The sequence below is a fragment of the Vombatus ursinus genome, unplaced genomic scaffold, assembly GCF_900497805.2.
Source record: "Vombatus ursinus unplaced genomic scaffold, bare-nosed wombat genome assembly UNPS02014792.1, whole genome shotgun sequence".
In the NCBI taxonomy this organism is placed as follows: Eukaryota; Metazoa; Chordata; class Mammalia; order Diprotodontia; family Vombatidae; genus Vombatus; species Vombatus ursinus.
The window spans coordinates 8,500,589-8,517,386 of NW_020954570.1; the positions used below are offsets into that span (position 1 = coordinate 8,500,589).

General features: G+C 34.5%; 1 protein-coding gene across 5 annotated transcripts in view; it reads right to left on the bottom strand.

The window, feature by feature from the left end:
• PJA2 (praja ring finger ubiquitin ligase 2) overlaps positions 1 to 16,798 on the bottom strand; it is a 125,057-nt gene that overhangs the window by 43,782 nt on the left and 64,477 nt on the right. For 4 of the 5 annotated variants that reach the window (XM_027869245.1, XM_027869243.1, XM_027869244.1 and 1 more), the window contains 3 exons: positions 16,444 to 16,644; positions 12,808 to 13,858; positions 3,896 to 4,078 (listed from right to left, as the gene is read on the bottom strand). In XM_027869245.1, the coding sequence (XP_027725046.1) occupies positions 3,896 to 4,078; positions 12,808 to 13,858; positions 16,444 to 16,642 (1,433 nt within the window). In that variant the 5' untranslated portion in view covers positions 16,643 to 16,644. The remainder of the gene's footprint in view (positions 1 to 3,895; positions 4,079 to 12,807; positions 13,859 to 16,443; positions 16,645 to 16,798) is intronic. The other variant, XM_027869246.1, reaches the window with a different exon arrangement.

A 16,798-nucleotide genomic window follows, 5' to 3' on the forward strand; every position in this document is an offset into this window, starting at 1 on the left:
CTATTTGTTTTTATTCAGCTGAAGCATAAGTTTTCTTCCCTCCCTTCATTTTAACTTCATATGAATTTTAAAGTTTTAAATGAGTTTCTTACATGAAACAAATCTGGGATTTTAGTTTTGAATTTATTTTGCAACTTTCCTTTTTTTTAGGTTAAGTTCTACTTATTCAAGGTTAAAACAGCTAAGTTTGTTTTCCCTTCACCAAATCCTGTGATGTTAATTTTTTTTTAATTTGCACTCATTACCTGAAGCTTATTTTGCTTAAAATAAGCCACAGTCGGTCTCATCTGACTCCCTCAGCCAAGGCTCGTTACTTCTCTTCCTGGCTCAGACTCAAATCATTGCATTAAAAAAAAAAATCAACCCTAGGCTGTTGTGGCTAGCTTTACTAAAAGTAACCCATGTAGTAACCTCCTAGAAGTAACCTCCACCCTCCTTTTCTCAGCCCAGATAAACACATGGCTAACGAATTCTCCTTTCCTAACCCAGTCCCTTTTTTATGAATAAGCTTTACCTGTGGTGCCTTGATTTCAAGAAATATTAAGTCACTTTTTATGCCCATCTTTCCTTCTCTTCTTCACTTTTGTTTCATCATCCAAGGCCGTAGATACTGTTCTCTATTACCTTCAATAACCAATAGACAAGGTAGGACTACCAAATGAAAATGGTCTTATATTTTTCCGTATGGCATGTACTGATTCATTTCCTAGAACTTCCAAACTATTTTGACTTGTTTACCTTTTTTAACTTCCTTTTGCCCACTGAACTTGTATTCCAAAATTCCATTCACTTTCGCTTTGCTTAAAAAGCCTAGAAGTCATTCTATTAAAAATCCATCTTTTCTCCCATATCCTTTTTTTTTCCCTCCTAGGATTATAGCAGTATAAACTAAATAGCCATTGAGGGTTTATTACAGGATTATCTTTCATTTTTCATTTTCTGTGATTCTTGTATGATTCAGACTGATGTCCTCTGGTAAGTGAGCTGTCTACACCTTATTGCTTCAAAGACTTTTTCTTTGAACACCAAACTTTGGAGCTTTGCATCCGGATGAATTAAAGCTAGGGCTCCTCTTTGTGGATGGCCTGATTCTACTGAATTACATACTCTGTTCTCTACTTTCAATTCTTCTGACCAATTTCCTTTTGCTATTTACTGAAACATACTTGTCTTTTTTTGTTTCACTGTGTTTTCCTGAAGACCAAAGACTCTTAAGATTGCTTCACTGTGCTCTTTTGTCAGAATCAGTTGCTTTGGTTTGTAAAAACCTCACATAGTCTTCTAATTTTACTGTCTTTTGATCTTCTCTTACATTTTTTGTGGTGTCTGTATATTTCTCTTTCATTCTTTTCCTATTGTTGTGTTAAACCTTTCAACCTTTGTATGTATGGCTTATTTCTAGAAACTGAAAAAGAAAGTTCATGAGCATTACAAAATACATTTCATCCTAGAATTGCTGGTAGTAATTTGGAAAAATCAGTGTTGAAACAAATTTGAATGATCTGGTAGCTGCTCCAAGTTTGTTGATTACTTACTCCTCCAGATGTAAACCATCAATTCCATTGTCAAGTTCTTTCTTATGCCTCTAGATTTAATCTGTATCTGTTCCTTTAATTATTAAGCTATTGAGCGGATCCTGGGGTATAATAGTTTCATTTTCATTTCTGGATACGTAACTATAGTAATGATAGTTATATCCATTTTCTGCTGAGTATTTTGCCTTGTATTCTTTTACCTCATAATCTTCACTGCATAAAGAAGTCTTTCTTATTTACTCATTTCTTTAGTCTCTCCATTGATTTTTTCCATGAGATTTTCATTATGAGTTTTTTTTCTTTCCTTTTTCCTTTGTTCTTTTAATTTTATGGAACATTTCTTTTGGTTTTGAGGTGACAAACAGGAAAGCAGCTTGATATACGACATCTCACTCAACATCTTGTCAAGTTCCCCCAGAAAAGCAAGCTTTTTACAACATTAATCTTTGCAAACCTTTTACAAGTTTACTTTTAATAGTGCTTATTCATTAAGGAAACTTGTATTTTCAGAGATAGAAAAGATATATACTGGCATTAAAGCACAAAAGAAAAAAAATCTCGAGACTAAGGACTAGCTTGGATGGTTCAGAGTAAAATAAAGTTTTATATTTCAAGTGCAGCTTGCCAGATATAGACTATCCCAAAAGTTTTAGTGCAGTTTAAAGCTATTAAAATTTAAAATAGCACTAAGACTTTTGGGAGATCTTGTATCGTGCATATTCTCAAAGATGACTTCCCAATAGCTACATAATGATAGTGCATATTCATACACATAATAATTATATTACAATGAACTGAACCCACTGTGATTAAAAAATTAAAATTAAAAACAACTTATCTATACTTTAAAAAAGTACATCTTTACAATAATAAAACTCATTTATACATTATTTTTAATTTTGTAAAGTGTTTTACATCTATGACCTTGTTTGAACCTCACAACAACCATGTGAGGTAAGTGCTATTATTATTTCTATTTTACAGATGAGGAAATCAAGGTTGAGAGATACTAAGTGACTTGCCCAGGGTTACATATATAATAAGTGTCTAAGGTAGGCTTTATCACAAATTATATGTGAAACTTTCTATTTAAGTTAAGTAATAATGATTCTAGCTATTCAAATACAAAATAGAAGAGAAATGCATCGTATTTTATCTAAACCACAGTTCATTAGTGGCATTCTTTTACTTACTCTTTAATTAAAGTTAAGCCTACTGGTCACTGGACCCAGATGATTCTGGAGGAGAAAGTGAGGTTGGTGACTTTGCACAGCTCTCCTTCAATCAAATTAAAGTCAATTGCAAGTCATGTCATCATCTCCCTGATGCCATGGTCCTCTTCAAGAACAAAGGACAAACCACACACAAGTAAAGTTATGTGAATTACTGAGTTTTCAGATGATCTGTATCCATTGGATCTGTATATATCCAAAATGTAGCCATTTTATCCAAAGCTGGCCACTTTATGCCACTCAATATATGTTTAAATTCCTTTCCTCTACCTGCTTAGGGAATGCAAATGGATTTTAATATTATCCCAACTTTTATTTCACATTGAGAAATAATGGCAACTATCTCTGTAAATAGGATGAGAAAAATAAAAGTTGGAGGAAGAGAAATAATATAATGGAAAGATATGAAATCTGTAGAGGGAGAAAACTGAAAAATAAGTTGTTGTTATGACAAAGAATTGCATTGTAATTCCCATGCGTGTGGTGTTCAAGTATATTGCCAGACCATCCTGTTTAGAATGGCAACAACTCTTGACTGTGGTACAAACAAGAGGTTACTGTGGTCTCTTTGGCAGATGCCCCTACTTTATCTCTTACTGGAATAGCAAAAGCATAGAAGGTTACTCTAAGCCTCTTCTACCCTACCTGCTCATGTGCTAGCCTGGCATTGATTATTGAGATAATTCAGGATAGATAATTCAGGACTTTTATTACTTTTGTTTTTTGTGATTTCATCAGTGTAGGGAACTCCCAGTGAGCCTGGAAAGCTCCTGTCCCTGATAAAAGCAACTCAGTTAAAATGAAACCACCAAAATGACCTATAATTCACATGATTCAGATCTCATTTTCCACAGGTAACCCACTATAATAACTATTCTTTTATCTAAAAATATGTATTTCTAAATTAAGAACTGGTATTCTTACTAGGGCAGATGATATGAGCATTCAAAATGTGTACCTAAAAACATTACATGTTTTCAATTTAATCACTCTCAAAATTGAATAATTGGTTGGGGTTTTTTTGAGGGGGTGTTGAACATTTATAACCTTAGTAATAATTGATATTAAGTTAATACTCTATGAAACGTACACCCCTATGTGAGGTTGGGGGGGTGCAATTCAACATACCCTGTTTGAAAAGAGTATTCTGGGTTATCTTCTTCAGGACCACTACTATTACTCTGTAGCTCAGGTTCATGTTCGTCTTTTCCTGGTAGAGTCTCCCAGCTTTCATCACTTGAAGACTGATCTTTTTCTCTAGCAGAAAAATGAGGCAAAGAAGCAGACCATTCCCCATCACTGCATTCTGAACTGCAAATTTATGACAGAGAGAAAAAACTGGTCATCATTGGTCATCTGATATCTATCTTAAAGCTTCAACCATATATTATAGTATAAAGTGGATAATACAGTTTGCTATAATCCAAGATCAGAAATATTTATCTTTAACCAATTACATGTAAATTTGAATGAATTTTCTATAAGTCTAGCAACACATATATTTAAAGAAATGTAAACATGTTAAAATGAAAACATCATGAAGAAAATTTTGTAACACTTTCATTTATATTTTTTCTTCGCAACTATGATTTCATAGTGTCTAGATTAGTTTGTTTATATTTTTCAACTGATTTCAAGTAAGTCTTTCTAAATACAATTTCCCAAACATAAATTAAATGCACATTCAACAGGGTAATATTTTAAATATTTAGATTAAATGTTCCTCTTACCCTTTGTAAGATGAACATAAAAGATGATACCAATAAAACATAGCCATATTAGCTTGACCTTTGAAAGACCAGCAGAGATAACTTGCAATGTATTAGGCCCAAAGCACAGAATGTGGTAGGTAACGCTGCTTCCAGGAAGAACTATGGCTTCAAATTAGCTGATATGTGAAGGCCTCCCAGCTGGGTTTGGATCATACTTGGCTATAATGTGTAAAATTCTCTATGACTCAAAAAACTCCAAAACAAAACAAAACAAAAAACCCCCTGAGATCATTAAACTATTACTAGCACTCATTTTTTCCCTCTGATATACCCATAATTACCAACCCCATCAACTCACAAAAATTAAATTATTGCCAATTTTATAGGCTTTAACATTCTTTACTTAAGTCTTCTCTTCTAGAGAAAGTCAAGGTAATTTTATGATAATTATGACCTTTTTTTTTTTTTTGAAAATTCATCCTCCTTTATCACAGAGTATTGCCCTTTGGCAGTGTCGTATCAAGAAAACCCCAAATAGGGTCACATAATTAGGCTGAAATGAGTGAACAGCAACAACAAAATCATCTGGTAAGCCTTCAGATGGTGGTGAGGTCTCTGGTCCTATGACTTTAAATATTGCACTCTCCAGTATAGTTTAGGATGGGAAACACTGCTATCATGCGAGAGGAATGAGTCCAAAATCACTGAGATGTTTAAACCTGGATGATTTTTACAACAGTAGTAGCTAAGAGAACCAAGGAAGTTCTAATGAGGAAAAGATGGAGGAAAAAAAGCCGAGTTTGGTTTTGGACATGTTAGTCTGAAGTGACATTTGCATATGGAAATGTTCACCAGGTATCTGAAAAAGCAGAATGAAACCCAGGTTGCAGGTACAGACTTGGGAACTGTTCACAGAGAAATAACTAGTCAAAGTTGCAAGAGTGATTGAAATATTTGAGATTAGAAGCACAAAGAAAGAACAGAGAGCTCAGGTCTAAACTTTGGGGTACATTTATATTTAGCTGATAAGAAAAGAAGAGTCAACACAGAGAATAAGTAATCAGAAATGTAAGAGAATCAGGACAGTAAAGTGTCACAGAAATTAACGAATGAGAGGTTTTTTTTTTTTTCTTTAAAGGGAGTATTTAATACAGTGAATGGTAGGAGACAGGTCAAACAGAATGAGGATTGAGACAAGATTATTGGATCATCTGAAAGGGATTTCTTTGGTGACTTCCAGAATTAAATTTCATTAGAATGGAAGAAAAATTAGGTTGCAGGAAGTCAAAAAGAGAGTTGCTAGTGAGGAAAGAAATAGTAAAGCACTGGGAGGAGGAGGGAAGAGAAGCACAAAGAAATGATCCTTTCCATCTCCTGAGAGAGAATACTTGTGCATGTTTGGAAGGCAAAGGAAAAGTACATGAAGAAGGTGAGACTTAAGAGAACAGGAGAGATAGAAAAATAGTAAGATCTTCAAGGAGCAGAAGCAAATGATAGTGAGAGGAAAGGTAGAAGAATCAGTCTTGGAAAGAAAGAGGAATATCCTTTTCTCTGACAAAGGAGGGAAGGTAATGATGAGAACATAAAAAAGGCTGGTCAAGCAATAGTGATAACCTTTTTTTTTCTGTTCCTTGTCCTAGATTTGAAAAACATGTTAATTATTTATTATTTCTCTAAGAAAAATATATTTTACCAGTGATGTTATATTGACATGGGCCATAGAAAAAATAATTTGTGAACAATTAAAAATTAGTATCATATTAAAAGGACATTGAAGAAGCACATAGTGAGTGTGAGTAGGCTGCCACACATAAAGAAAGAACTACAAAGAAGAACCACAAGAAAGGATGACATCAAAAAAGTAAGATCCAGGAAGACAAGCAATTCACATGGCAATAGAAAAAAGTGACAGTCAGTTTATGTGCTCCACTGGGATAGTTGTTATGTCAAGAGAAAGCCAAGAAGGCATGTTTGGATGATCCTACTGTATTGAATCTACAAGTGGACACAGACAAAGACCACACAAGATGAGCAGGACTTGGATGGGATGTAATCTGTGTTGTTGGAAGGTACATCCACACAGATGAAATCACAAATCAATGTGAATGAGAAGAAATGAATTTAAGTTGCTTTTTTTCTAACCTGTCTGCAAAGGATAATATTCCCCTGAAAATGGGTTCTCTTCTCACTCTAAAGGTTCAAAATCACAGAATCATCATTATTTAAAGTAGCTTTACGAATACTCATTCTTCCAGGGCAAATAATGAACTAGCTTAATAGATATGGGCTATTTTACTATTTTTATATTTTATTTTATTTTACTATACTTATAGAAAGGCATTTGGGGGAGAGGTATCTATTAGTAAGAACACTGCAAAGGAAGATAAAACACACACTTTAAAAAACAACTCTGTGGTTCTAAGAAACAGATTCAAAGTTGAGACAGTCATGACCTGATTTTGAATCATCTTGGGGATATAACTTGGAAAGAATGTAATAAGGGCAAACCACATTTAACTACAAGAATTATAGGACTAAAAAGTTCTGCTTTATAAGAATATCCTAAGGGAAAGTAAAAGATTTTCTGGATACAATAGATTTTAGTGAATGTTCACTATACAAACAAAAATTGGATAGTTCTTTGCTTCAAGTGCCTACAGCATTTTGTAATTTGCTTGTGGTACTTAACACATTACAGGTAAAAATGCGGAATGAATTGGTCTGAATTTTCAGTTTCCATCTTTAAAAAATTTTTAAAAAATCATTTCAATCATTGTGGACAGAATTCTTTCTAAAATCAACCACATGATTCCTTGCCTTCTAGAATAGCTTATACTTTGGAAGAATCATATTCAAATGGTGTGGATATTGCTTTCCCTTATGACCATTCCATGTTTCATGGTTTCCATGAAGGAAAAACCCATTAACCCATATCCTACTTATCTGAGTTGAAAGTTGGTTGACAGACTCTAGGTTTTTCAAAAGGTATATATCTATACTTGACTTTTCCAACTTGGTTAGACCTAATTGAGCTTACTCTCTGCTGGCAAATTCTTAAGAACCCAATGTTATCTACATGCCATGGTAAGGCACTGCAAAAGTACTTTAGTAGAAGAAACAGAGTAAAATGAACATAACAATAACTGATATTTATGTAATGCTTTAAAGCTTGCAAAGTGCTTTACAAATCTTATTTAAGCCTTACACTGTGAGGCAGATACCACAGGTATTAAGTTCATTGTACAGATAAGGAAACTGAGGCTAATGAGAAGTTCGGTGATTTGATTAGGATCATAAATCCAGAAATCACCAGGCAGTCATTATTATGATCACCAATCATACCTTCAGGGCTGCTAGGTAGTGCAGTGGATAAAATGCCAGGCCCAGAGTCAGGAAGACTCATCTTCCTGAGTTCAAATCTGGCATTCACTAGCTGTGTAACTTTGGGCAAGTCACTTAACCTTGTTTGCTTCAGTTTCCTCATCTAAAAAATGAGCTGGAGAAAGAAATGGCAAACCTTTCCAGTATTCTGCCAGGAAAACCTCAAATGGGGTCATGAAAAGTTGGACATGACTGAAAAACTGAACAACAAATTATACTCTAAAACAGAGTGATATCCTCATGTATTACTGAAGCCAAAAGGCTGTTTCAACATTGTTGATCACCCTCTCATCACTGATATTCTCTTTTCTCTAGGTTTTCAGAACATTATTCTCTTCTGGTTCTTCTACCTATTTGTTTGCTCCTTTCTCAGTCTACTTTGCTGGTTCCTCATCTAAATCAAGCCCCTTAACTTAGGTGCTCTCTAGGGTTCTGTCCTGAGCCCTTTTCTCTTTTCTCTCTATACTACTTCACTTGGATGGTGAAATTCCCACGGATTTAATTACTATTTCTATGTTGACAATTCTGAAATTACCTTTCCTGCTCCAAACTCTGTTAACTTACCTCTAATCTGGCATCTCTAACTGCCTTTCAGACATCTCAGAACTGAATGTCTGGTAGAGATCTTAAACTCAAAATGGCTAAACTGAACTCATTATCTTTCTTCTCTCTTTTGCCCTTTAGGGGGCAATACCATCCTCCCAGTCCCTCAAGCTTCCAGTCTAGTTGCCATCCTGACTCCTCAGTACCTCTCACCTTCATATCCAAGCTGCTGCCAACGCCTGCTGATTTTACTTTTGCATCATCTCTTGAATATGCCCATTCTCTCCTCTGTCCTGTCACCACACTGGTGCAGGCCCTTATAACCTCATACCTGGACTACTGCAATAATAGGCTGTGGTAAGTTGGCCTGCCTCCAAAGTCTCCCTCTATTTTGATTCATCCTCCATTCAGCTGTCAAAGTGATTTTCCTATAGCACAGGTCCAACTACATCATCCCCCTACCATTTTCCTATCACCTTCAGGACAAAATAAAAAAAATTCTGTTTGGCATTCAAAGCCCTGGGTTATGACCTAGCTTCCATCTACTTCTCCAGTCTTCTTATCCCTTACTCCTCCAACATGTACTCTTTAATCCGATACTGGAATCAATGCTGTTCCATGATCAAGTCATTCATCTTTTGGTTCTGCCAATTTTCTCCGGCTGTCCCCCGTGCCTGGAATGCTTTTCCTCCTCACCTTCCCCTATTAGCTTCCCTGGCTTTTTCTTAAGTCCCAACTAAAATCTCATACAGGAAGCCTAACCCAACCCCTCTTAATTCTAGTTCCTTCATTCTCTTTAATTATTTCTGTTTATTCTGCATATAGCATGTTTGTACATATTTGCTTGATTGTTGACTCTGCCGTTAGATTGTGAGCTCCTTGAGGATAGGGACACTTTTTGCCTCTTCTTGATCCCCAGTACTTAGAACAGTCTCTGGTACATAGTAGGCACTTAATAAATGTTTATTGACTGTTTGCTGCTATGCTTCCAGACTTCTGTGATGTGTCTGAATTTGCATTTTCCCCCTATTTATTCAAAGCTAGCAGCTATAAATTCTAACTACAGTCAAGGTGTCTACCTTTCACTGACCATTTCTCCTTTCTAATTTGCTATTTTCAAATTTCAATTGGTTGGGGGTTTGGAAATGTGGCATAGCAGAATTCTAAAACTGGTGTCAGGAAAACCTGGGTTCAATTCTTACCATAGACACACACGAGTTGTATGACTGGGAAAATCACTTAACCTGTCTCAGTTTCCTCTGTAACATGTAGACAGAAATTGTACCTACCACATAGTGACTGTTAGGAACAACTGAGTTACTTTTGGAAAGCACATAAGTAAGTCTGTGAGAATTTTACATAAAATAAGTTTTCAGTGAGATAATATACATTATGAATAAAGTGCATGAGTTTTAAGTGCATGGACTCTGACAGTCATGTAGTACTATAATAACAGAACATACATTTTAAAAATATATACATTTTGCCATAATTTATTATATGCTTTGGATGCTTGAAGCTTTTTGGCTTATTTCATGGTTCCTGGCTTTTTCCTGGGTAGTTCAGATTGCCAGATTGCTGAATTTCAGGTAAGTGAAATGTTATGATACTGGTATGATAGGTTGTAAACACTATGAGGTTAGGAACTATATATTATATACCTTTATTTCCCCAGAATTTATAGAACATTGCTTTGCTAATATTTGTTACAAATGCTGGAGAGGGAATTTGTACTTCAGGCAGGGTAGGGAAGTAATGACCTCTTTCCCAGCTAAGATTCAATGAATGAATCTGAAATCCAGTTACCCTTGTGCAGCTGTTTTTTAAAAACATATTATCACTTTTTGTAAACACTTGTCCATAGAGGCTGAGATTATAAAAAGGTCTTTCAAAATCAAAATCTTGGGAGAAAGCAGAGACAAGTAGGACATCTCTGAAAGCTTCAAGCTGAACTTATATAATGAAAAAAATGCAAGCTACATAACAGAGACCTGCAATTTCATGTACAACTTTTTCTGCCCTATTATGTAAATTGAAATGACTATTCGATTTGGTGTTTGCTAAATTCAGAATAATCACTTTTTTTTAAGCAAGAAAAGAAAAACAAGGTATTGGCTCCTCGAGATTATTGAAGCTCTCATTTTATATGGGGAGGGTATTAATTCTAGTTTTCTGGTCCAATTCCAAGTGTGGTAATTGTATGCAGGCTATCAACAAAATTTTTTGCAGTCCTAATTTAATAGTGAATTTCTCAGTTCCTGTTGAACAGCCCTTAGCAATTTTATACCAGAGCTGCATTTACCCTAAAGAGCGTTAATATTTCAGTTGTGATTTAAATGAATACTTAGGGGGTTTTTCAGGAAGAAAAAGGGATCATGCATTTATTAAAATATATGTGATTATCTAAAGAAAATAACTACTTTGTTTACATTTTAAAATGGAATATACCCAAAGGTAATATATAAAATTTCTGTACTCTATAAATGTCTTGTTGAACTTTAGCTAGGCTCTGGATGAGAGTTCTTTACCTTGTAACTATTTTACATAAACATCCTATAAAAATAAATAAGCTAACAACCACTAGAGTTTTTACAAAACAAAGCAAAAAAAATCTTAAAAGTCAAATGAAGCTTGAATCATTTATGTTTCTCTTCTCAGACTGCTTATGGTGGGTTTTCTATGCTTCCTCTTTAACAATCTGCTACTATTAAACAGAAAAGGCTGCACTAAAAACATTCTCAAGAGGAGCCAGTAGCAAAATCAAAGAGAGTGAGAAAGAGAGAAGGGAGGGTGTGAGGAGATAAAGTACAATAATGAAAAAGGGTAACAGAGAAGAAAAGTTGAATTACTTTTGGAAATTACACAGGTTATTGAAGTAAATTACTAAAAAACATATTTGTTATACTAAAGGCTTGTTTATGCACAAGTAAGGAGAATCTCAATTATAGGTACAACTCCACTCTTTTTTACGTTGTGTTTTGGTAAATTTCTAAGAGAAATATCAAATGTTTTTGATGTTTCAATATGCTTGCTTAAGTCAGAATGCTGCAAAATTAGCCTTGATCATTTAGAATTTGAGGCAACTGTTATAGTGTAGGCTCTAAAAACTAATTCATCACTAACAAAACTGAAAAAAAAAAGCTTATATCAATTAAAGAAGCCTCCCCACTCCCTATTCTCCTACCTTCAAGATTTTCTATTCCAAATTAAAATCTTGTGTTTGACAACACATAATGGTATGCTATTTAGGGAGTATATTAAGGAAAATTATTAAGAATTATTCAGAAAAGGGGTTGAACTGGATGACCTCTAAGATTCCTTTCAATTATAAATCTATGAATTCCTTAACACTAAAGATTCAATATTTAAAAGGTAAAAATAAGTTCTGCTTGCTAATCAAATATTTAGTTGCTAGAAAATAATTTTAAGAGAGCAATAGTCCCATGTTTTCATTTCTCTTGGTTAGGAATCATCTTGAGATTGCCCATCAAATTCACTGATTTTTATTTTCTTCAGCATTGATACCTATTAGAATGTAAGCTCTTTCCAAGTCAGGGATAGTGTCTTACTCATACCTAGATAACCCTCAGCTTGTTCATTAAACATATTATATAATCAATAAATGTTAAACTAGGAGTGACATGACACCTGCTTTGAATGTAAGAAAATAACACATAAAGAACTGTTCCCTTATTAATAGTCATATGTTCTACCAAAGAACAAGAAGTATACAAACTCACAGTAGAAATGTGAAATTACTGTTGGTTTAGGAGGGGAGAATAATTCCCACAACCACAAATCTTCGTTTTGCCACGGGCATTCAATTGCTTCTAGCACAAAATTAGGTACTGTCCAAGGCAATCAGAGGTATAGAAAAACCAGAAGTGTTAGGGGAGAAAATGGCAAATCAGCTAAGTAGGAAAATTAAGCAAGAATCCTCAATTTTCATGGTCAATGAACTAAGTTTCCCCTTTTCTTTAAAACAAAAATGCTTTTACTATTTTATAATTGTACACTATTCAACTAGGTCAATTTTAGACTAGTAAAATATGTAACACCTTAGCTAGATTAAAGGCTTATATTGCAAATATTAATTCTCAATTATCATTACAACAAATTTTTTTCCACACACCATTCTGCAGTATATATAAAAGAAATGTGATTTTGACAGGTTTCAATATACCTGTTCAAGTAAAAATTCTGCAACATTAAGGCTCCATCATTTAGGCCCAACTCCTTAAGGGCAGCGACTGTTTTCCTTTTGTCCTTGTAATAGCACATTCTCTGACCCTGTTAGCAGATAACTGGGAATTTTAACTTAATTTCATGCTTACTTGGTAAAATCATTCCATTCAACACAATTATATAATAGAACTCTATTTCTAGTTGAGAGGAAAGGCTTACCTATCTTCACCTTTGTAGTAGTATCTGCAATAATCTTCAAAACTATTCCAAAAAGTGTTATCATCTACAATGGCTTGCCTTTCTTGAACAGTTACAGTTTCTGGTTTAATTTGATTATATTTCATTTTCTTTTGTGTACCTTCATAGTCTCTTGGGTCAAAGAACATGCTTGAATTTTTTTTGTCTTTAAAGCTTCTCAAAAGACCTTCTGAACGGATTTCCTCAGGTTCTGAGTTCTCTCGCCACCTCTCGATATTGCTTTTTTCATCCTCATCACTACTAAAAAGATTTTTCCTGTCCAACTGGCTTGAACCTGCCTGTTTTCTAACTTTGGGCCTCACTACCAATTCAGATGAATTTGCCTGGTTCTTCTTTCCATCACTGGTATTTAATTCATTATGAACATCCACCGGAGTTCTGATTGGAACTTCAATTATATTTTTCCTTTGTCTCTCACAACTGGAATAATTTAGGTATTTCTTTGCAACAGCTTCATCTTCAGCAGAAGATCTCTCAAGTGTCCTGTTATTGTGATGTACAAATTCAGTATCATTATTGGAATATTTCACTAATGATGCTGGGGCTCTTTCTTCAAACCCTTCTCTTAAATTAAAAGTGGAGAACTTAGATTGTAAACCACTGAGAGAATCTACCCCCTTTTCCAGGTCATACAGCATATCATCCAATGTTTCCTGAAATTTGCCAGTTTCCATTTTTACTGCAGAAATACCAATTCGGCTATTGTCCTCGCCATCACTGCTATCTGGTTCATAAGAGTCAATATTTACAAAAGCAATTCCACTTTTGACATAAGAAACATTATACTTTCTTGGAGTATACCTTGACGAGTAATCAGAACTATAATCAAGATTCAAACTGCTCCCTGAAGTCTCACTGCCTTCCAAATTATGACGTATAGCAGAAAATGGTGATGGACTTCTCTCAGTAGCTTGAGTCAGTGCTGCTCTACAAATGGGAATTTCAGCTCCAGTATTTTCTAATAAAGGTATGCCTGACAATGAAGGGCGAACTTGAACCAGTGGACTGCAGCCTTCATAGGAGAATGTAAGAAAACATATTTAGAGAAAGGTAATAAAATTTAATTCAATAATAAATATTCAAAGAGAAATCTACACCAGTCATGTACCCACTTAACTCTGTAAATAAGTCTCTATGAGTCACTTACCTATCATGTTCACTTTTTCTTCAACTATTTTACCAAGAGTACTCGCCTAAATTCATCTACATTTGGGCGAGGGGGAGGCTCTCTAGTGACTCCTGCTGGAAACCTAGGTGATTAACTTGCTAAGAGAGTCACAATGATGAACCTATCCACATCATCACATTCTGTCAATCTCCTCTATTAGTATGCTATAGCTGACTTTTCACTTGGCTCCCACCACTAATATTTTTCAGTAGACAAGGGAGTGGACAATGACTTTGGTCAGCTTTTCAGAAAATTATGTTTTTTCTATTATTTTATTCAATAAATCAATAGCCATGGCATATAAGAAGTGATTATTGAAAAATTAGCAATAAGAAGAATAGCTTAATCACACGTTCTGGCTTTAATCTAACATCTTGAAAAACTGTATTTCCATCTATTACCAGCTAATATCAAAGATTACGTTCTGCTTATAACAATGCCATAAAATGCTAATGATAAAAACAGATTTTGCACACATTTGATGAAGATTTACAGAACGTGGAAATCTGCCAGATTTTGTTGTCAATCAGAAGATAATAGCTGTGACTATTTCATAACAGATTCAGCTCAATAAGAAATTACTGCAATGCATTTTATGCTATATGATTAATGACAATAATGGCAATATCACCTTGAGTTTTTCATAGTGAAGATTATTTTTAATTTAATCCTGTGAGATGTGAGGTATTCTTATGGGGCCTTAGATGAAATAATTTAACTATTTTATGATTTGCTAAAGTATGACTATCTTTCAGTAACAGAAAAAACAGAGATATTAGAATAAAAGAAACTACATAGCTGGAAAATATGATCAACTACAGTGATTATTATTAATTAGAAAAACTCATATCACTGAAGTGTTAAATCTGAGATAGATATTCACTTAAGTAGTCAGTTTTATTTATTAAAGTAAAGAAAATCTAGAATGGAATTAGGTTTGCTCATGTCCAAAGGAAAAAAAAAAACAATCCAAAGAATGAAATCAAAGGTGACATCTTTAAAATATATTTTAAGGGGCAGCTAGGTGGCAGAGTGGATAGAGCACCGGCCCTGGAATCAGGAGGACCTGATTTCAAATCTAGCCTCAGACACTCCAGAACTTAGGACTAGGAGGCCCCAGTTTATTGAGCAATTACCTATATGACCTTGGGAAATTTACTTCAATTCTCTTGACCTTAGTTTCATCATTTGTAAATATGAGAGGCTGGACCAGATTTCTCAGGCTCACTTATTAACTGTGTGACCCTGGGCAAGTCACTTAACCCCACTGCCTACCCCCCCAAAAAAAATTATAGCGGCATGTAGGTGGAGCAGTGGATAGAACACCGGCCCTGAAGTCAGGAGGACCTGAGTTCAAATCTGGCCTCAGATCAAACAGTTGATATTTACTAGCTGTGTGACCCTGGGCAAGTCACTTAACCCCAATTGCCCTAAAATAAATAAATAAATAAAATAAAATATATTTTAAAATAAATGAATATTTAAGGAAGTCTAACAACAAAAAACTTTGGTTACCTGTATTACTTCGTATTTATATTAAAAATAAGAAAATCATGGTAATCTACTCATATATACATAGACCATTTAGAATTAAAGATTTCTTTAGGAATAAGAATTAAATCAAGAAAACAAAATGTAAATGCAAGAAGGAGAAAAATGAGTATATAGCCTTTTCTTAAATTAACTTTTCAGAATAAAAGATACCTGGAAAGGCTTTTAGAGGACTTAGAATTATTCTGTGTTTTTGTGGTGGGTTGAACTAGGACCAATATCTGGAAGGTACAGGGAGGCAGATTTTGGCACAATAAAAGAATCTTTTAATTATTAACACTGTCAAGGACATGGGATATTCTTGCCTCTACCTTGATACTCCAGGTGTTCCAATAGGTTAGAAAAACAAAACAACTGTCAGGGCTGATGAAGAGTAGATTTCTGGAATGACTGAAAGCTTGTTAGAACTGGTGAGAACCTGAGAAATCTGGTCCAACCTCTCATTTTTACAAATGACAAAACTAAGGTCAAGAAAATGGAAGTAAATTTCCCAAGGTCACATAGATGGTTGCTCAACAAACTGGGGTCTCCTAGTCCTAATCCTTTGTTTTTTATACTATACCAAATTATACCTTAAAACTTTAAGGGGCTCTGTGATTATATAAACATTTTGGATCACTCTTTTGAAGGGACATAATTACTGTTATGACAGTAGTTATACTTTAATTATCTGCCCTATTTTAAAATACTACTTTCTTTTCTTAAAACATACTAAGAACATTAAATTTAATTTAAAAATGCTATGCCCTATGGTAAAATGGTTAGGACTCAGTTCACTTAGAATTATGGAAAACAGTAAATGAAACTATAAGTAATCTCAAAGAATATTAAAAAAATCAACCATTAATAATCTATAAAATAATCACATCACTACTCACACGATGCCTTTTTCTTCTGAACATCATCTAGTTCCAATCCTTCACATTCACCACTCTGTTGACTTGAGCTCCTTTCTTGATTGGTTAAAGATGGTTTAAAACTAACATATGCATGTCTTCTTCCATATCTTCTGCCTGTTATTGTCTGATAGCCTCCAGCTGGTTTTGGCCAGGTAGGTTTTCCAGATTCCTGACCCATTGCTGAAAAAGTTTGAAAAAAAAATGGACATATCTAAATAAATTAGAAAAGGAGAGGAGAATGTCTTATCTAGAAAAGAGATGTTAAATATGTAGTCCACAGGCCACACACTCCTGAGTGGGGTCTGAATCAGATTAAAATGGAATTTGGAAATGT